This window comes from Scaptodrosophila lebanonensis, unplaced genomic scaffold (genome assembly GCF_003285725.1).
Source record: "Scaptodrosophila lebanonensis strain 11010-0011.00,11010-0021.00 unplaced genomic scaffold, SlebRS2 tig00000001-arrow-pilon, whole genome shotgun sequence".
Lineage (NCBI taxonomy): Eukaryota > Metazoa > Arthropoda > Insecta > Diptera > Drosophilidae > Scaptodrosophila > Scaptodrosophila lebanonensis.
This window is the reverse complement of record NW_022060529.1, coordinates 27,090,677-27,112,448: the sequence shown is the minus strand read 5'-3', so window position 1 is coordinate 27,112,448 and position 21,772 is coordinate 27,090,677. Positions and strand designations below refer to the sequence as shown.

Sequence of the window (21,772 nt, the reverse complement as noted above, 5' to 3'; positions counted from 1 at the left end):
CATGTCGGTCCACACCAGTCCGCTCCAGGCCATTCCTGGCTACCAGTGGTGCGACCCGCCTTCTTTTACGAGACTTTAGTTAGTTTCTTGGCACTCGAACACGTACGTGTATGCAAGCCTTTTCTGTTGCTTTTGCTTGCCATTAAATATGCAGGTTACTAGTGCCAATGGTGCCAAAATCCACTCCAGCAGCCGAAAGTGGCACAAAAATACACGAGGCGGTGCTGAGTGGGCGGATGGGTGGAGGGTTGTTCGGTTGGTTGGTCGGATGTCTGGAGCTACGACTGGATTAGTTTAAGTTTTGTGTCTGCACGTCGACGGTCGCGGCTGACTGCCTGAGTGCCTGCCTACCCGCCATCGTCCTCCTTACTGGTTTAGTTTTAGGCAAAAGGCTCTTTAAAGATGCAGCATTACCTATGTACGTGCACGATCCGTACTTCTTCCGCTGGTAAAGTGGTGTTATGCTCTTTTAAGTACCCTTCAAAGTTGTGTTGCGTTTACTGGGCGATGTGGCAGACATCTTTAAATTATTGCCTTCGAATACCACACACACGTCAGCGCCGAACATACTTGTACAAGTACTTCGGTCTGAACACTTGATTAATTTCCAACCATTCCTATTCTAACACCTTAGGTATTCAGAACTTTGTTAATATAATATGCGGCTGGCAAATACCACTAATTGAGAAACATCTTTTCAAAATGCTATAACTTCCTGTCAAATCGGGGGAAATACAAAAAAATAAGACAAACTTCCACAGCGTATACACATAAGGCATATTTTTGCAAAATTTGGTGTACAAGTATGTTGCTATTATAATCTCTGAGATTCAGGTGATCCGGACAGACGGACAGATAGACTGATATAGATCGACTCGTCTTGTTATGCTGATCAAATATATGTATACTTTGTGGGCCTGCCTTCTGTCTGTTAGATTTTTTAGATTTAAATAAAGCTTAAATCAATTCTAACAAATTGTTTATGAGGATGGCTTTGGCAATCACCCTCACGCACTAGCGAGTTGGCTGCTCTCCAGACCCAGGAAGAGACGACTGAAGCAGCATTCACACTCACACAAAGCATCTCCCCGAGTGTAAAATATATAATTACATAAAATATATTTCATATTTAATTTGAAAATATTGCATTGCATATTTACATACATTTAAGTGTGTATAAGAAGTTAATTCTTGTTGTTGAAAATTAATGGGGAATTTTTAACTAGCTTAAGCTGTCATATTGGTAGCAGAATACCGGTTTAATATAAATTGTAAATCAACAAAAAAAAGAACATATTGTTAAATTTTGTTCTTTGACGTTTCTACGGGACTGTAAAAACTGTATGTGTATGTATGAGGAGAAAATGCAGCTTAATTCAAATGCGTATATGTGTATATATACACGTATGTATTGACATAAGTATTGCCACTTACATGGGATTCATTTTGGCCAGCAGTTGGGCGCGTATCCTCTGCCTTTCGGTCTCCGTCTCCTGCTGCGCTCCAAATTCAGTTTGGCGCTCCCGTTCTATACTCGCCGACAGCTCGTTGTTCATCTCCACATGGTTGTGTTCGGTTTCCAGGTGTGTTTGCGTCTTGACCGTCTCGTACTTGCGATCGTCCTCGGCAAAGTTGAACACCTCGCTCAGCTCGTACTCCTTGAGCTGCAACGAAACGTGTGAGTGTAAATGTTAGTATTTCGGAGAAAAATGTTAGTCCCACATGTGCAGCATATTAATTTGGGAGTGCTATGTGCTTGGCATAAGCAACCAACTGGCGACTGCTGACGACGCGACGATTGGGGGCTGGCGTTTGAACAATGAACGTTGCATACTTTGGGGCTGACAGGTGCGTTAACGCGTTGCTAATTTCAATTTGTGGCAAATATTGACACGGGGACGAAGGCAGAGACGGGCTACGACTGGCAGAGGTTCGGGGAACGAGGGTCTACGGAATGGCAACAATGACAGCAACAATAACAACAATAACAACAACAACAGTAGGAAAAACTTTCTGGCGCGCTGTCGCGCATTTTAATTTATTTGTTTGGGTTGCTGTCATTTTCTATACGACTCAACGTTATTGTTGTTTTGTTTTACACTGTTGTCATTGCTGCTGCTATTGTTGCTGCTCCAAATGCTTAGTACTTTTGTGCTTTGTTTCGCTGGCTTATCAGAGTCCGCACATTTCGGGATGAATACCTTTGCAGTCGTCCATTTTGCAAATGCGCCGGCCGCGCGTTGTTTGCCAGCATTAACATACATACATACGCGTACATACATATAATCCTGACAACAAAAACTGTGAAATTCCTTGTGGATTACACAAACACACACACGCACTCACATTCCACGCTGCTGAGATTACGTGCCACTTGGCATGCGCAAATGACACACAAACATGCGAAGCATTTGCGGCCTCATGGCGTGGCAAAGTCAATGCTGACATTCTAGTAGAAATTTAAGAAGAATTTAATGTGAAGCTTCAAATGCCACTGAGCAAATCAACACATAATTACATGAGCAGCATCCACAACTAACTTCAAGTAGAGGAATGTCGGGCAACTGAACTGGACGAGCAGCATGTGTCGGTCATAAAATGCGCATATAAGTAAATAACTTTCCATTTCGTTGGCCATAAACAAAGGCAGCTCCCACACAGAAAACAAGACAAGCTGCCCCAGCCTTTGCATGAATACAGGCGGAAGCGTAGGCGTCTCCTCAAAAGGAGTAGACTGAGTAGACAGTTTTATGGCTAGAGGCATAGAAAATAAAACTGGAATTAGTAGTGTCAAAAAGGCGTTACAATAACAGCAACCACCACCAACGAGAGCAATAACAGCAACAACAATATGGCAGCTCTAGCCAACAAATAAAGAATAATGACTGCACGTTAAGCAAGGGGAGCCACGCACTGACGCCCATTCCCACACAGAGACTTAATGCAAAAGTCTACAGAGAACAAAAAATACAAATAAACAATAAATTGGATCTAAGCTCCAAGTAAGAGATTGTTTGCGAAACACGGAATTTTTTTAAAATAGCCTAATACAACCAAATTTCAGAGGTGCTCATAAAACTTTTCCAGTTAAATTCAATTCGCTTGCGATTTAATTTTGGGTGAAATTAAATCTGCTCCAAGTGCTCCAACTTAAATTCCAAATACAGACTACGGATAAGTTAATACCAATAACGAGAAGATATTAATAGCCTAAAACCTCGGAGAATTACTGGATGAAATTAATTGGTGAAGTTCGCTGTAAGAGGTAAGTGAACAGAATTTAACGAGAAACTGGTTTGATACAAAATACTAATCGAACAATGAGTTTGAAGTTTTTTTTAGACAATACATACATCTTCGGCCCCTTTAATAAAAAATAAACAAAATGTTAAGCACAATCCTCATACTATACATGTGGATTTCGTAGAACTGTTGCAAATAATGTTTAGTTAAATTTTTTTATTCAGCCTAGAACAATATAGTACATATTTTTAGATGAATAAATTATTGTTTGTATAAATGACTTATTGCTTATATGGATGCGGAAACCGACACGGCTTACTTAAATAAAGGTATTTAGTTTCGCTCTAATAGTTTTAGTTTTGTCCTTCATTCCTTAATAGGAATTTTCAACCCATGAGTTAAGCGGTCGTAGTCAAGCATCGGGGCAAAGCAGGAGACAAAATCGCAAGCATTACTTTTCTTTAAGTGTAGGTTTCGTCTCGCTCGAGTCCTCGCCCTTAGTCGACGTGTGGAACAACGCCTAGCGAACATTTTATGTGCATCTCCGGCAAATTCAAGAGCACCCACACACACAAACAACATTTTGATGAGCAGCGTCTACGACTGGCAAGTGACTGTAACCGCAAGTGCCGCACTTGCTGACCCGCACTCGCCAGCATCGTAACCGTGGCATCCAAAATACTGCCCGTACATACCCTCCCATAATTACAATGGGCAGAATGGGCGGGCGAAGCATAAATTGTGTGCCGTTCAAGTTAGAGCTTTCTGCATCACATTCAGCATTAGTCGTTGTTACAAAGTGGCGGATCACGTTTTGTGCGGTACTAATGGATTGTCATAGTTAGAGTTCTAAAGATGTGCGGGCGTATGCCAGAAATATGAGCACTTTAACGAGTCAAAGGCGGCTCAAACACCCACTTAGAACTTGGAATCTTCATTTAAGCAATATACAAGTATATTCAAAATGCTTCAATTGCACTGATTATTTCTTCTATTGTCACTTTAAATACCCAGTACCTAGGGGTTTTATAATAATTTTTTTTTTTAAATAATTGAGTCCAATTTTAAGTTTCTTTTATCCTTGATGTCCACTGCATAGAGTATTTATAGAAGCTCCCCAAACATATTTAGCCTCAAACCCGTTTGATCCAAATTAAAAATATTCAGTGCAGCGTCTTGGTCCGCTTCTACACCCCGAAAAAATTAATGTGCAAAGATTCATGTTTCTTTTGTCATTGAATTTCGATATATAGAAAAAGGGTGTTTTGAATGTGAAGAGAGTTTAACTTGGGTGTTACTCCATGATGTCCTGTTGCGCCAAGTACCTAATATTCAGAACAAAGCATTTCCATAAAGTATATATGTAAATGTATTCTTCAATATCACGGCAACAAAAATGCATCTGGATTGAATATCGATCTGAGAATCAACGAGGATATTACAGGAACACAGAAAATGACAATTAAATATCTTAGGTTGGACCGGAAACCGGCATTTTGATCACAGCTACCGTATGAATACTTGTAAAGTAGGGCAGTGGAGACGACCTTTACAATCTAGGAAACTCCTCGTGGATGCGCACAATGCCGTACTACTACACGACTCCGAGATATAAACAGATACACTGAGGATAAATATTTCAGACTTGAGGCTCTGCTAGTGATACAACGGACCAATGCGCTAAAAAAGAAAGCGCATATCGAATAACATCTGGAGCAGCCGCACCTGCCTTAGCAGACGGGATGCCAATATACTTATTGGAACCGATACCCACACACAAGCACGAGAAAAACCATTCAGCTCTGTAAGCTGGAGACACTGAAATGATGGCACGAGAAATGGTGAAATGAGGAAACTGGCAGGTAGGCGGCCAGGGTGCTACACATCAGAATTTGGATACAAAGGACATGCGGAGAAGTCGACTATTACCTACACAGAATGGGAAAAACAAGAAGCACAGAAATAGAAGCTTGTATCTCACAATACTCCACTTAGAAGAATTAAGAGAGGAACGAGGGCGATATATTACACCGGGTAACAGGTAGAAGAATAATCAGCAGCGAAGAAAACTGGAGATTTGAACCGGCCTGTGTTAGGAATCTTCATCGTTTGAAAAAGAAGGAACTGGATACGAGAACACAATCGAGTACCCTAGATGCAGAGGAAGGATGAGAGCGCCCACTTCTAAGATTAAGGGGATTAAGTGGATGGGAGTTACACACTCCTCTCTGCGACGACAGATCGAGAAATGCATATATGTATATATACTTTTTATTACTATTCATTTGTTCAGTATACGTAGATTAGAATAGTTGTAGCAACAATTCACTGCTGCACATCGCATAGGTCTACTTGGCATAGAGTTTTCAGGATCCCTTCCACTTTCACCTCATGCTCTGGTTGTCTACGCGATTTTTTTGCGAAAGTAACAACATAAACTTTTTACACACTACAGTGTAATGTATTTTATTTTATTGTAATTAACATTTTTGCCGTTGTCTGCGAATGTTTCTTGCTTTTCTCATGTTATTTTCGTTAAGCATTTCTTTCGTTGGCGCGCCAGCTGCGAGTCGGAATTATAAAGCGCATTAACACACGGCCCCAGGAATATGTGCGCCTTACACGAATACACACCCATTCTCACACACACAAGCATGTAGGTATACATGCGTATAGGAGGACCCATTACGTATGTAAAAGGGCGCTTGTAGTTGACGCCATTGTAATGCTAATGGCTCATTAGCACTTTGATTTTTTTTACAGCACATAAAAAGTCATTAAGCGCGTTTATGTGTATTGGAGTGTGTGTGTGAGTGTGTTTGTTAGGGGCTACATTTTGACTGCTAATTTGCTGTTAATTAGCTTGTTTAATCTTTTTTCGTTTTTGAAGTGCCAGTTGTCAGTTTTTGGATTCCACCATTTGCGATTTGGCTGCCTTGGCTGCCTTGGCTGCCCGACTAAACGTCGGGTGTTCCTTACCTTGATGAACTGAAACGTTGCAATTGGCGGTAGCCGCTTGCTCTTTGGATAGTAAAAGCTGCCAGCCGGATGCGCGGGATATCGCGACGTAATGCGATAGATGACGCCCTGTGGTGCTGTGGGCCAATTGGGTGCGGTGAAGGTGAAGCCATTGTCGGTGCCCGCATCAAGTGGATCCAATTCAACTGTGACCGTGTCAATCCATGAGCCGCCTACGCACAGCTGCAAATAGTCAAATGGAAATGGAAACACAGGATGATAACACTATGTGAAAGAGAGACAGGCAGAGAGACAGAGAGGGAGAGGGGGAGTGGGGTAGGGATGAGGAGGACATATTTAAAAGTGCGTGCAATTGGCGCTGATTATGTTGGTATTTGCGGCTCGGATTTGGGTTTGGGTTAGCGATTTGTGTGCGCCGTCACTGGTGCTGTTATTGCTCTTGCTGTGGTTTTCGGTAACGTGTCGTCACGCAAAGCAAATGCGGCGATTTGTGTGATTTCCGTCCTTGTGGTTGCTGTTGATGATGTTGTCGACATGTTTGCACGAGCAGCACGCAATAGCAATGGTAAGGGCAATGGCACTGGCAATGGGGCTAGTGCAGACGGCACGCTTGCTTACCTCGAATGAATCGACGCCGATAAACCAATCTGGGGATGGCACAATGCGCGTCATTAGTGAGACCAAACTGTGATTGCTGTCGACGAACACTTTCGCCTCGCTGCGTCCTGCGCCCAACTGAATGGCTGGCATTGTGAACTCATCGAACACGCTGCGCTCTGTATTGGTACTCGATTTAAGAGCCGGTTGTATCTGTGTTTGGGCCAGTATTTGCTGCTGCTCGCCAGCATTGCTATCCAGCTGTTCGCTCTTGCCCGTCTCCGCGAATTGTTTCACTCCCGGCGTGGCTGGCTGTCCGATATGGTAGAGCGCGTAGTTGGCATTGTGGGTGCGACCTGAAAATTACATATAATTGTACAATGCGTCAGTGATGCAAACTCAATGCTTAAAAAACACTCGACAAAGTCGTTTCAAGAATTATAACTTAAGGTATAGTACTGATCTTATTTAGATGGTTGTTTCAGCATACTTGTAAATTCTGAATACAGAATACCGACTAAAGGAAACAGTCATCGAACTATATATTATTATTTTTGAAAAAAGAATAATATATTTATACCCTGTACCCAAAGGGTACAAGGGTATATTAGTTTTGTGCGAGTGCACATGGAACACACAGAAGGAGGCTTGGTAGACCCCACAAAGTATACATATTCTTGATCAGCATGACAAGCCGAGTCGATATAGCCATGTCCGTCTGTCCGTCTGTCTGTCCGTCTGTCCGTCTGTCTGTCTGTCTGTATGAACGCAAGGATCTCCGAAAGTATAAGAGCTAGAATAACCAAACTTGGTATACAGATTCTCCTGAGACCGAGAAAGGACGAGTTTGTTCATTTTTTCTGATCCACCCCCCCACTCCCCCCCTATTAACGATTTTCTATAACTCCCGTAATTCTTGGAATTTTGAGCTAAAATTTGGTAGTCCCATTAGGTTAGTAATTACATATCCGTATACCAAGTTTCATTATGATAAAATGATCGGAAAGAAAGTTATAGCCATATAACCAGGCCCAATGCACACATACATACATATGTACAAGTACACAAACACGCATAAGGCACGATTCTGATGTAAATGTAAATGTATGTATGCATGCATGGAATATTTTATATTTAATTAGTCAATATTTAGTTAATTAATTAAATTAATTTAGTTAATTAATTTAATTTAATTAATTAATTAATTTAATTACTTTTTTGTGGGGTGGTACAGGGTATTTAAGAGTTGAGCCTGCTCGACTTTAGCATTCCTTTCTTGTTTTAGAGTAAACTTAAGCTCGACCCTTTGAGAAGCCTAATGAAATATTCTTTTAACCTTAAAGAACGCCTTATGTTTGCTAATTATACAATGCAGCTCTCGTGCAACTTAAAAGCCTTCTTCGCTGCTGAACACAAATAATATGGTTAATATTGTATTTGACACAGTTTGTGACAGCTCGAGGGCCCCACGTTGGGCGCCGCACCAAAGCGCAAAGTTCAAAAGGCACAAATATGCTTTGTAGCTTGGCTTTCCCTCATAGTCATTCACGTCGTCACGGCGCTCTATCAAAGTAGCTCAGAGACACACTCACTCAGTGAAAACTTGTGAATTAAAAATAAGTGAAAGAGCGAAAGCAACAGCAACGGCAACAGCTTACAAATAAAACAAAAATAATAATAATAATAAATAAACTGACATAAAAAGGCAAGAGAAATACATATCTCCGAGTAAAATGGCGAATGGGAAAGGCAGAAAACGTAAAAAACAAACTGCCACGGCAGTGCCAAGTTGCAATGTTAATTGAAGAAAAATAAGAGCTAAGAGAAAGACGCGCACAAACAAAAACCGCACCAGCAAGCTTCGGTGGCTGGGAACTGAGGGGCGGTACGGTAAGATGGAGCGGGGTGGTACAGAGCTTTGGCGTAGGCGGCAGCGTGTGACACTTTTTGAAAAGTCTGATTAAATGAAAAAATGTCAGAGACAGAGAACGGTCCGCTTTTAAATTGAAAATTATTTTTGAGCTAGAGAGAGCATGTTTAATGATAATAATTAGGCCAAAACATTATGGATCAAAAGATGTGGATATGACATATGAGAAAATTCTCATCACTAGCATCGACTTGTTTTTTAGAGTTTGTTGGTTACCAGCAACAACAATGTTGCAGGCTAACATATTTTTGCTCAAAACTATATATTTGTATTTCCTGTAAGGTAAAAAGGGTATATTAGGTTTGTGCTAAGTATGTAACAGGCAGAAGGAAGCATCTATGGGACGAATCGATCCAAACATGTCCGTCCATCTGGATGAACGCCTGCATTTTGAAGACGGCTGAGAGAACATTGACCAAAATTGGTATGTGGCCGTCCCCGATTTTACCGATTAGGGTGAAATATGAAACAAAAGCAGAAAATTACATACATCGTACAAGCCTGATATACCCTTTTTACGCTTCGGCTATACAATACATACATGTATTCATGTACATACTCGTACAAGACACGAATAGTCGTCTAAACAGGTGGGGAAGCTTAAGTCGAACGTTAGGATTTTGAAGTACTCCGTGTTGAATATGGGCGTGACCCATCAATCAACATTTTTTGTTATTAATTTCTAATAACATCCATATTATATGTGCCTTTTTGGAGCTTATGCCAAAAAATTCGAAAAAAATATATGTAAGGGATTTGTGTATAGCACACAGACAGGGTTAGATCGACTCGTCTTGTCATGCTGATCAAGAACATACTTTTATATGTATACCATATGGGGTCTGCCACGCCTCCATCTGCCTGTTACATTTTTCCCTTTGCGCAAACCTAATATACTCTTGTACATTTCATGAATTCAAAACTAATCCGGCGAATGCAACTTTTTGTATGGTAAAAAAATTATATTTTACATACAAAACTTAAGGCCTGTTGTCCCTATTATTGGAGTTAAAAGTTTTCAAAGCCGCTTCTTAGTACTAACGTACACCATGAACGAAAACTTAGGTTCAAATTTGGCTCAACTGTGACTGATTTGTGATTAGTATTCTATTTACTATATATCATTTAAAAGAAGCTGTGAAAACTATGTTAAGACTTCAAAGAGGGCTTGAAGCTTGCATAAACAGAAGAGGAATGCTAAATTCGAGCGGGCTCAACTCTTAAATACCCTGTACCCACCCCACAGAAAAACATATTTAAAAATAAAATTAATTTTAAAAAATTTAATCAGCACATGCATACATACATATATAAGTGTTTTTGTATAATTTCAACAGCATACATTTACATCAGAATCGTGTCTATGCGTGTTTATAAGCGTGTATATATATGTATGTGTGCAGTACAGTAATAAGTGAAAGCAGCAACAACAAGAGCTGCGAGCAGAGCTTCGGCAGAGATTAGATGTATGGCTATGAATTTCTTCATATTTAACATATAATGATAAAACTTGACATATGGACACATGATCAGTGCATTGATGTAAATACCAAACTTCCAGGAACTTCAGGAGGTTTGGAAAATCACTAATAGCGGAGTACTTTTTAAGACTTAGAAAATTTGTATTTGTATACATTTATTAATTGGTTTATGTCCGATCCGTTTGTGTTTCCTGGCACATTTTGTGAAAAAATAGAGAAAAAGCCAAATTCAAATATAAATTATACTGTTAGAAATAACATAAATTAAAAGGACTGATCTTGTATTTATTATTTGTTTCTTGTGGAAACTCGACAAGCTCAGCAGTTTTTTCCAGTCCCAAGAGTTCTGAGTATTCAGTGCTAGTGGGGCTTAGCCAAGCCGGAAGCAGGCTGATTGATACCTTTGTATTTATTTCAAAATAAGAAAACGAGGTAACCGTGAATTGTACATAGAATGCTCGTAGTATATGTATACGAGTATGTACATGTACTGTACTTTCCCTTTTGTTCCCATAAGACAATCTAATTTATAATTCATTCAATTAAAAGGCCACAAAATGAGCCAAATCCACAAAATGAGCATAATAAATTCGCAATTAAATGCTTAAATTGCGCGAATGTTTGGTGGGCAATGGTCGCGCTGCTTAAATGGCCAGACCGCATGAAGCGAAGTGAGATAAATGCCCGCTGTAAAAATTGATAATGAAGGCAATGTATTGGGCTGTACATAGGAACCGTCTGCGTGTCTTGTAATTAATGCTTAATTATGCACATTAAAAGCCAAAACTGCCACGTTGCAGGATACGATGCACAGGCGTAGGCGGCAACGGGGCCATGGACATCGATGCGTTTGCTCGTTAAACGCAACGCAGGCACGTTTCAAACGCGCGCAGCCACGTATGGGCCATAAATTATTGTTAGCGCCAAATGAAACGAAAGTCAAATCGAAATGGTGTTCAGTGCAAGGCGAGGCATGCCGCATACGGCATGTTGCCGGTTCAGCAATTATAAGTGAAAATCGCAGCTAGCGGGAAACAAATTAATACAATATTGCCAAAATGACAATATGACAAAATGAAATGAACGTGTGGGTATGTGGATTACTAGCTATGTGTTTGTGCTTTCCCTGAAATATGGCGCAAAGCCAATGACTCGGCGACACTTACATGACGCATGGATTATGGATCGAATTGCTCATACGCAGCGTTAATTAGAAAGCCCTTCCATTCACCTGTTCGCTGACATTAATTGGCCCAAAAACACATATATATGTAGATGTCCGCACCGATGGACCTCTTTTCGGATGAGACGTTCTTTCAAGTGAAATTTATAAATAAACGAGCCAAATTTTGCCGCCACGGCGTCCACTGTATGACGCAGAGCTGACACACTTTTCCATCATTTCTGGCTTTTTCGATTCTCTCTGCCCCTCTCCCTCTTCCTCTCTCTTCTCTCGCCTTCCCTCATCATTCGTTTCGCTGGCAATTTATTTAAACTGCGCACGGCAAGTGAATTGTTTTTCATGCATGCCACGCTCAATTTCCTACAATTTCCGAAAAAGTTTTTTATTTGCTGTTTGCGCCTGGCACGAAATTTAATTATAGGCCATAAATTTGATTTTAATAGCGGCATTAAGTTTAAAAAGCCCGACCAGCTTTAATAATAAAAAAATAACAGCAACAAAAGGATTAAGCTTCGTCTCTCTGCATAGTTTCCGAGTTGACCAATGGTTGTCAGCACGTGCTCGGTCACACGGAGGCCTGCGTCCACCCACACCCACCCACATACACACACACACACACACACACACACACACACACACACACACACACACACACACACACACACACACACACACACACACCGTTAAAACCTGGCAAGCCTCGTAGAACGCTCTTGTAATCGTCCCGTTAAGTTGGGGTGTAGGGTCAGTTAAGGTTATCCTTCTGTCTAGCTCCCGGTCTGGCTCTGAACACATGCACTCATAAGGTCTTGTGTCAACCCTCGCATGGCCTCCCTGCATTGCAAAGATAACCATGGGACCAAATAAGGGTAACTACACAACGAATACAAGATAACGGCTACGAGTTGGGACCCAACAGCTCAAAAATGGAAAAAACAACAACAACAACACTGGCGGAAGTACAGATAGGCTCTAGCCCTCAGGCCGGCGCAAAGAGCGCAAAAGAGGCACTAACGGGAAGCCCGGGGCAAAACCCGTTCCAAAAAGCATCGAGGCTACCACGCTCCCCAGTACAAACCCTGCAGGTGCGGAGTATGGAAAGATCACGGTCATCTCCTCCTGAACTAGAGAGCGAACCAATGCTAGTCCAGGTTCCGAAACAAGGGAGAGACCCTCTCACGAAGTTGGGGGAGAAAATCGGCGAGCTCAACGAAATGTTTGGTGGTGGGAGAAGGTCTATCCACCAACCAATGCGCGACCTGGTGGCGGTGATAACATCACTATACCAACAAATAGCTAGGGCCAAGGAGCCGCAGGCAGAGAAATCCGTGCGTACAAATGATAGGGGCACGCAGACTGCCCGACAGCAAGAGGTACGCGGCACACCAAAAAGGCTAAGAGAAGAGGTAGAGAGACCTAGAAGAACACCTCCAAAAAAGACGAAAACTAACAGACAGGAGAACCAGGATAACACAGATGCAAGCATGCCGAAAAGAACACCGAAGCCAAAAACCGACAAAGCAAGCGGACCGAGTCAAGAGATGGAAAAGGCACCAACACAAGGAGGAAGCAGCCAGGCAACCAGCAAGTGGATACAAGTATCAAAAAAGCGAAGGAGACCGCCTAGGCCTGATGTCATGATTATCAAGCCGACGGAGAAACTGTCATTCGCAGATATTCTCAGGAAGGTAAAAAACGCCCCTGAATTGAAAACAGTCGGAGAAGAGGTCCATGCCGTACGGAAGACGCAAAAAGGAGAGCTGCTGCTCGAATTTAAGAGAGCAACCGATGTGACCACCGGACAACAACAGGAGCACATCAAAAGCATACTGCCCACTGAGGTCGAGGTCAGAATGCTTACACAAGAAGCCACGTTCGAGCTAAGGTACCTCGATGAAGTGACTACGGAGGACGAAATACTCACCGCATGGAGGAACCAGATAGGTGACATACATGGCGAGGCCATCAAAGTAATCAGGGATGCTCCTGGTGGCACTAGGACGGCCATAATCGTCATACCGGAGAAACAGGCAAAAGAGGCAGAAGAGTTAGGCAAACTGCGAGTTGGATGGACAGTCTGCAGACTACTCAAAAGGTCTACACCGACAAGATGCTACAAATGCCTTGACTTCGGGCATATGGCAAGAAACTGTAGAAGTCTCAAAGACTGGTCGAAGCACTGCTTCAAGTGCGGGGGACTTGACCACCTAGCCAAAGCGTGCCAAGGAGACCCACACTGCCTACTATGCAGAAACGACCCAAATGCCGACGCCAGGCATGTCACAGGAGGGCCTAAATGCCCCCACTATATATCAGCCCGCAGGAAGGTCCTGAATAAACACAAATGAGGGTCCTTCAATTGAACTTAAACCACTGCGAGGCTGCCCAGGAGCTTCTAAAACAGATAGTGCGCGAGCAAAAAATCGACCTAGCAATCCTCAGCGAACACTACAGAGCGGATGACTCACAACGATGGACCACTAGCGGATGCAATAAAGCATCAATATGGACATGCGGCAAGTATCCACTTGAGAAGACGCACAGCGGCGAGGAAGGATACGTAAAAAGCACAGTGAACGGAATAACATACTACAGCTGTTACTACCCCCCCAGCATGCCGCTAGAGACGTACAGACATGCACTTGATAAGCTCGTCAAAGACGCGGAAGAAGTAAAGCCCATAGTTATCGCAGGCGACTTCAATGCATGGGCAGTCGAGTGGGGCTCAAATCGCACGAACCTCAGGGGAGAATACCTTCTTGAAGCGTTTGCAACCCTGGATGTAGCACTGCTCAACTGCGGTGAAAAGGACACTTTCTCCAGAGGGGGGAGAAGCTCAAAGATCGACATAACTTTCATCAGTTCTGCCCTACTACCCTCAGCGGAATGGCACGTATCGGATGAATACACGCACAGTGACCACCAGGCAATAATATTTGAGATCCACAGACGACCCACGAGACGGAACCCAACAAATGGCATCCGACCCAATCCAGGATGGAGAGACACCACCTTCGACAAAGAGGCATTCAAACTGTCGATGGGTGAGTGTCACCTAATGGGTAGTGCGAGCAACAAAGCGACCATCCTGATGCGTTGCATTGCTGATGCCTGTAACGCGTCTATGGCCAAGAAAGGCCAACAGGCTAGAAGACAACCCGTCTACTGGTGGAACAGACAGATTGCCGACCTCCGCAAGAAATGCATACGCGCACGTCGAATATGCCAGAGAGCTAGAGGTCGCGAAAACTTTGTCGAACTTCAAGAAGAGTATAAGGCTGCGAGAGCCACCTTAAAAAAAGCTATCACCCAAAGCAAAAGGAACTGCTACAGAGAGATGTGCGATGACGTTGAGAATAACCCATGGGGCACAGGGTACAAGCTGGTAATGAAAAAGCTAAGCAGCTTCCGTCCACCAGTCACAACATGCGCTACGAAGCTCAAGGCAATTGTGGAGGGACTCTTCCCCCAGAGGGCAGAAATTACATACTCAGTGGCAAGCTGTGAGGCCACAGAAAACATCCCAGGTGTCACTCTTGAAGAATTAGAGGCGGCGAGCAGAGGACTAAAACTAAAGAAAGCACCTGGAGTGGATGGAGTCCCAAACATTGCCCTCAGGACGGCTATCGAACACGAAGCTGAACTATTCAGAGAGACCTTCGACGCATGCATTAAGGAGAGGAAATTCCCCCGGATCTGGAAGAAGCAAAGACTGGTGCTAATCCCAAAAGGAAATAGCGCCCAGGACGCTTCAGGCTACCGGCCGCTCTGCATGATTGACACTGCCGGCAAACTACTGGAAAAAATAATTAGCAGAAGACTGGACGAAGCACTGGAAGGAGATGGCCTCTCAGACCGACAATATGGCTTCCGCAAAGCCCGCTCCACAGTAGATGCGATAGCAGCAGTTATACACACAGCGAAAGACGCCATTAAAGGAGTGCGGTGGCTCGAGGGAGAAAAAGAGTACTGCGCCATTATCACGCTGGACGTGAAAAATGCCTTTAACTCAGCAGACTGGGATGTCATTCTTGCAGCACTTGATGGGAAAAATGTACCAAAGTACCTAGTAGAGATCATTAGGGACTACCTTAACGACAGAGTGCTCCTGTACGACACAGACGAAGGCAGAAAGCATTATGCCGTGACAGCGGGTGTACCACAGGGATCAGTGTTAGGCCCAATACTATGGAACATAATGTATGATGGCATACTTAGGCTGGAACTGCCCAAGAGGGCAGAAATCACTGGGTTCGCGGACGATATAGCAATAGTAGTGACGGGAAAACACCTTGACATACTGACAAGAATGTGTAACAAAACTGTAGCAATAGCTAGGAGCTGGATAGCAAGCATAGGACTCAAACTAGCTGACCACAAGACAGAGGTGCTACTTGTAAGCAGCAGGAAAAAAGTAGAGTTCATAACAATAGAAGTAGGGAATGAACAGATCACCTCAAAAGCAGCAATCAAGTACCTGGGAGTCATGATAGACAACAGACTCAACTACAAGGAGCACCTCAAATATGTTGGAGGACGGTGTGCTGGAGTAAGCAATGCCCTAGCACGAATAATGCCCAACCTTGGTGGACCGAGGCAAGACAGAAGGTTACTATTGATGAATGTAGTCACATCAGTAGCCCTATACGCAGCGCCCATCTGGTCTGAAGCAATGGCTAAAACTTCATATAAGAAGCACCTGCTCTCAGCCTACCGAAGGTGTGCCCTTAGGGTATCTTTCTCGTTCCGTACTGTATCAACGGAAGCAGCAATAGTAATCGCAGGAATGCCACCGCTAGAGCTGCTGGCAGAGGCAGAAAAGCAGAGGTACCTTGGCAGAAGAACCGGCGTAACATACTCCCGGAGGCTAAGTGATGAGGCGATGGCAACATGGCAACACCGCTGGGACACATCCACCAAAGGAAGATGGACACACAAGCTGTTAGGAAACATAAAGGAGTGGATCGAAAGGAGACATGGGCAGGTCAACTACTATTTGGCCCAGCTGCTAACAGGACATGGCTGTTTTCGCGCATACCTGCACAAATACAAGCATGACAACAACAACACTTGCCCGGAATGTGCAAGTTGCATAGAAGATGTAGAACACGTGTTCTTCCACTGTTCGCGATACGACCGCCAGCGGAACCACCTAGAAAGGGTAGTAGGGGCGCAGGTTACACATAGTACGGTAGTAAACCTGATGCTGGCATCCATCGAAAACTGGACCCATGTGTGCGACTTCGCCAGAGAAGTCATAAAGCTACAAAGGATGGCAGAAAAAGAAAGAGCTGCAACCCTAGAGATCAGCACTCGCTGAATCACCACCCCCTGAAGTCATGCTTGACGGCGGTACCGGGGGGAACACATGGTCTGGAGGATACGGATAAGGATGGGGGTTTAGTACGTAGGCGCGAGCAAGCCAAAGAGTAAGTCTTGTCTCACATGCGAATCGTGCATATTGGTAGCTCGGGCTACCAATATCTTTCGAAGATTACCCAGCCTTTAGCTCGTATAGCTATAAAAAAAAAAAAAAAAAAAAACACACACACACACACACACTTTTAAAATCTGGCGTCTGTATGGGTATGAGGTCATTTAAATGGACAGATTGTTGACCCTGGAACGACAGTTTAAGGCCTTTCCTACGCATATTTGAAATAAAGCTTTGATTTTAAATATCTATTTAAGGGTATAAAAACACTAAAACTGCAAATCAAGAGAAGGCAAACTATACATCTATACTTTAAATAGAAAAGTTGGTTAGCGATTCTCGACCTTAAAATATCCTGTGCTTAACAGCACTTTACTTTTTATATCCTGTACCCGTAGGGAAATAAGGTTATATTACGGTTGTGCAAAGTATGTAACAGGCCGAATGAGGCATCTCCGATCCCCTAACGTATACATATATATATATTTTTAATCAGCATGATGGGACGAATCGATCTAGACATGTCCGTCTCTCAGGATGAACGTCAGGATTTCGGAAACGGAACACTCACATTAACTAAACTTTGTATGTCATCATCTACTTATAACATGGGACGTTCCTAAACAATATCTATTTTGGGTCAGGCTACAATTAGCATGAATTGAGGTCCTTACATTTATCCATCATTCGAATATTTACCTCATACGGATGGTATATGTATAATTAAGATCATTTAAATTTGATCAGCTCCCATTGGTACGATCCAGCAATTATGCCAACATGAAATACTTGTTTGATTCTTAAGGAATAGAAGTCAGTCAACAAACTTTATCATGTACTTGAAAATGAAACAACCGTTCCAAAAAACTACCTTAGATATTTTTCTAAGAAGAAGAAAAAAATCAGAGTCTCTTCTTTAAATGAGCCCTTCGGCAATAATCATTTGATTTTCTTTTATTTGTACCTAAGAGTAGCGAAAAATATGTATCCTTCATTTAATTTGTATTGCCTTTACTGAAAACTGTAAGGGTGTATTGCTTATGTAAATGCCAATATTCGCCAATCCCTTTATCTGTTTTAAACAATACTTCTCCCAAATCCTTAGAGCTATTGTGTTTAAGCTTTTTAACGGACACAAATAATTGAGACCACCGTATACCTGTCATAGAAACGGTATGATAAAATAAACATTTTCCATTTATAACATATGTATTTATAAAATACAAATATTTGAGGCGTACTTCTTGGGCGCCATTACAAGGAGAAAGTAAAATACCCAATGGGTCGCGAATTGTCCGGAGCAGGCAGAACTTGTTTATTTATTTAATTGATTGGCAAGTAATTTATTTTTGTACATAAGTACTAACAGGATCCATTGTTGTATTTTCATTAAAGAAAACCGATTGAAGTGACTAGAATGGCTCGTCAGTTGCCTGAAGTGTGTCGGAAGAGAAAAGAGTTTAAGCTTCCCGAAATACTTTTGCAGACATCCTGTTTATTTTTTTAGTGTTGTTATTTGGTTATACAAATGGCAAACCTCGAGCCAATGAGACCAACAAAATACAATATTATAAAATAAAATCTAAATATAATATAATACAATTTAAGTTACGAAAATCAAGTTATAATTTTGAATCTGTACCAGGAATAAAACAATAGTGATGTGGTAATGGAGGGCTCGGATTTTGGTAGAACAATGTAAAGCTTCTGACTGCCATTAACGTGGAAATGGCCAGAGTGATCTTTGTCTCTGCCATCATCAAGTTGACACACGACCTCCTCGCGGTGCTCTCTGGGTAGCTTTCCGGCTCCATCCGGAGTTGGTAAGTGAGCAAATGTGTGCAGCGCTTTTGTGCGTAGGGCTTGGGACCCACCACATGAAAATTTTTTACTCCCAGTGAAGGACATAACAACAGCCTCGGATAAGGAACACCCAAAAGTTGACGACCCTAGCAAACGTTTAAAGGACCACGATTTAAGGATATGCACCTGGAATGTCCGGACCCTTAACAGAGGAGGTGCTACTATCCAATTGGCGGATGCTCTCAATAAAGTAAGAGCTGACATCACCGCCATCCAGGAAATGCGATGGACAGGTCAGGGTTGCTCCCAAAGAGCAGCCTTTGACATCTACTGCAGCTGCCATGCAGAAAGACGCGAATTTGGATGCGGTTTTGCGGTCAGCAAGAGATTGCGTAACTGTGTCTCTAGGTTCACACCTGTGAACGAACGGCTGGCAACCATCCGTGTCAAGGCGAGATTTTTCAACATAAGCCTGATTTGCGTCCACGCTCCGACGGAGGACAAAGACGAGATTACCAAGGACGAGTTCTATGCGAGACTGGAGACAGTCTATGACCGCTGCCCCTCTCATGACATTAAAATTGTTCTTGGCGATTTTAATGCCAAGGTTGGAAGAGAGCGCGTCTTTGCCCCGACAGTCGGACAATTCAGCCTCCACGAGACAACATCCAACAATGGACTGAGGCTAATTGACTTCGCCGCAGCACGAAACATGGTGGTGAGTAGCACCAGATTTGAACACCTTGATATCCACAAAGCTACCTGGCAGTCACCCGATCAAATGACAAAAAATCAAATAGACCATGTTGTGATAGATGGAAGGCATGCATCCAGTGTGCTGGACGTGCGTACGTTCCGTGGTGTGAATATTGATTCGGACCACCAACTTGTTGCAGCCAAGGTCCGCATGCGATTATGCATGGCGAAAAATGTACGCCCCAACACGCAGCGAAAACTAGACGTCGGAAAGCTGCTAGCACAACAGACTGCCGAAGCTTACTCCGCTCAACTCTCTGAGCTGCTTTCTCAACCGTTCTCGGAAACCGATACTGGTAGCGGACTTTGGGCACATATTTCCCGCTCACTGCACACAGCCGCAGAAGATGTCATTGGTTTCCAACAGCCGCTACCGAGAAACCAATGGTACGACGAGGAGTGCCGCGAAGCCACTGCAGCGAAGAATGCCGCGTACAAAAGAACCCTGCAGACGGCGACAACGCGCGCTGTGCATGATGTATATCGGGAGAAGAAGAGGGAGGAGAGGCGGCTTTTTAGACGCAAGAAGAGAGAGCAAGAAAAGCGAGAGCGAGAGGAGATGGAGCTTTGTAGAGACAGGAACGACGCTAGGAAATTTTTCCAGAAGGTGAAGCGTCTAACACAAGGTTTTAAGCCCGCAGCGTCAGCCTGTAAGAACTCGGAAGGAAATCTGGTGGTGGACGGGCAAGCGGCACTGAGACTGTGGAGGGAACATTTCTCCAATCTTCTATCAGGCGAAGATGTTAACAATTCCGCCAGCGGAGATGACCCCACAGAACCGATCGCCGACGATGGTATTGAAGTACCGTCACCTAGCCATGACGAAGTCGAAACAGCCATCCAGCGGCTCAAAAACAACAAATCTGCGGGAGCAGATGGGCTGCCTGCGGAGCTGTTTAAGGCAGGCGGCGATGAGTTGGTAGGGTGCATGCACCAGCTCATCTGCAAAATATGGCTAACTGAAAGCATGCCTGATGATTGGAATCTCGGTGTCCTATGTCCCGTCCTAAAAAAAGGTGATCCCACGGTCTGCACCAACTATCGTGGAATCAGCCTTCTTTCCGTCGCATATAAGGTCATATCAAGCGTAGTGTGTGATAAGCTAAAGCCATTTGCGATAGCACTGATTGGGCCTTATCAGTGCGGCTTTATGCCTGGTAAATCCACCACTGACCAGATATTCACGCTGCGCCAAATCCTGGAGAAAACCCATGAGTTTCAAATCGATACCCACCATCTTTTCGTCGATTATAAAGCAGCATTCGATAGCCCGAGGAGGGAACGTGTATATGCCGCACTGTCTGAGTTCGGTATCCCTGCAAAGCTAGTGCGACTTTGCAGAATGACGTTGAGCAACACTCGTAGCTCCGTCAAGGTAGGAAAGGACCTCTCCGAACCCTTTGATACCGTTCGAGGTTTCAGGCAAGGCGATGCCCTCTCGTGCTATCTCTTCAACTTCCTGCTGGAGAGTGTGGTGCGCAAAGCTGGTGTACACCGAGGCGGAACGATCTTTTTTAAAAGCGTTCAGCTTCTTGCGTACGCTGATGATATAGACATTATCAGCCGTACCAGGAGAGGCGTCACCGGAGCATTTGCGGCTATTGAGAAGGAAGCTGCAAAAGTGGGTTTGGTGATAAATGAGAGCAAAACTAAGTATATGTTTTCCTCTAGCAGGGACACGCGGCAACCAGACTCCCAGATCGCGGTGGAAAACTATACTTTCGAAATGGTGAAAGATTTTATGTATCTTGGCACCACCGTCACAGCAACCAACGATGTCAGCCTAGAAATCAAATGGAGATTAACTCTAGCCAATCGATGCTACTTCAGCCTCAGTAGGCAATTGAGTAGCAGAGACCTTTCCCGAAAAACCAAGCTAACGCTCTACAAGACGCTCATCCTCCCCGTGCTGCTTTATGGTGCAGAAGCATGGGTGATATCGCAGACTGATGCAGCAGCTCTTGCAGTGTTTGAGAGAAAGATGCTTCGGAAGATCTTCGGTCCCATACGCGTTGGCGACGACTACCGCATACGATGGAACAGCGAACTGTACGAGCTCTACGCTGACATTGACATAGTCAAGCGAATAAACATCCAGCGGCTAAGCTGGCTAGGTCATGTCGTGCGTATGGAAGAAGACGCCCCAGCGAAAAAAGTTCTCGATGCGGATGTTGGGGGGAGACGACGACGGGGGAGGCCTTGCCTACGTTGGAAGGACCAGGTAGAGAACGCACTTACTACCTGCGGAGTGACCAACTGGAAGCGACGCGCGCGAAGCAGAGGCGCGTGGAGAGCTGTGTTACGTCAGGTCATAGCCCGATAACGGGTTTGAAGACCAGTCAAGAAGAGAAGATGTGGTAATGACA

At 43.7% G+C, this 21,772-nt stretch overlaps 2 protein-coding genes across 2 annotated transcripts in view; one reads left to right on the top strand and one right to left on the bottom strand.

The window, feature by feature from the left end:
* Positions 1 to 21,772, bottom strand: part of LOC115632398 — an 81,909-nt gene that overhangs the window by 10,068 nt on the left and 50,069 nt on the right. Inside the window, exons 2-4 of the mRNA XM_030529532.1 lie at positions 6,841 to 7,175; positions 6,223 to 6,444; positions 1,435 to 1,664 (exon numbers count right to left, since the gene is read on the bottom strand). Coding sequence (XP_030385392.1) covers positions 1,435 to 1,664; positions 6,223 to 6,444; positions 6,841 to 7,175 — 787 coding nt within the window. The remainder of the gene's footprint in view (positions 1 to 1,434; positions 1,665 to 6,222; positions 6,445 to 6,840; positions 7,176 to 21,772) is intronic.
* On the top strand, positions 20,659 to 21,276 carry LOC115632405. The gene is made up of 2 exons (XM_030529544.1): positions 20,659 to 21,027; positions 21,081 to 21,276. The coding sequence occupies exons 1-2, from the start codon at positions 20,749 to 20,751 to the stop codon at positions 21,243 to 21,245; spliced, it is 444 nt and encodes a 147-aa protein (XP_030385404.1). The 5' UTR covers positions 20,659 to 20,748; the 3' UTR covers positions 21,246 to 21,276.

Bases quoted from the DNA above. Each gene is read 5' to 3' on its own strand.
- LOC115632405 (XM_030529544.1), top strand. From the start codon at position 20,749: ATGACGTTGAGCAACACTCGTAGCTCCGTCAAGGTAGGAAAGGACCTC. The intron at 21,028-21,080 runs GTGGGTTTGGTG...TTCCTCTAGCAG, and splicing joins TTGAGAAGGAAGCTGCAAAA to GGACACGCGGCAACCAGACT.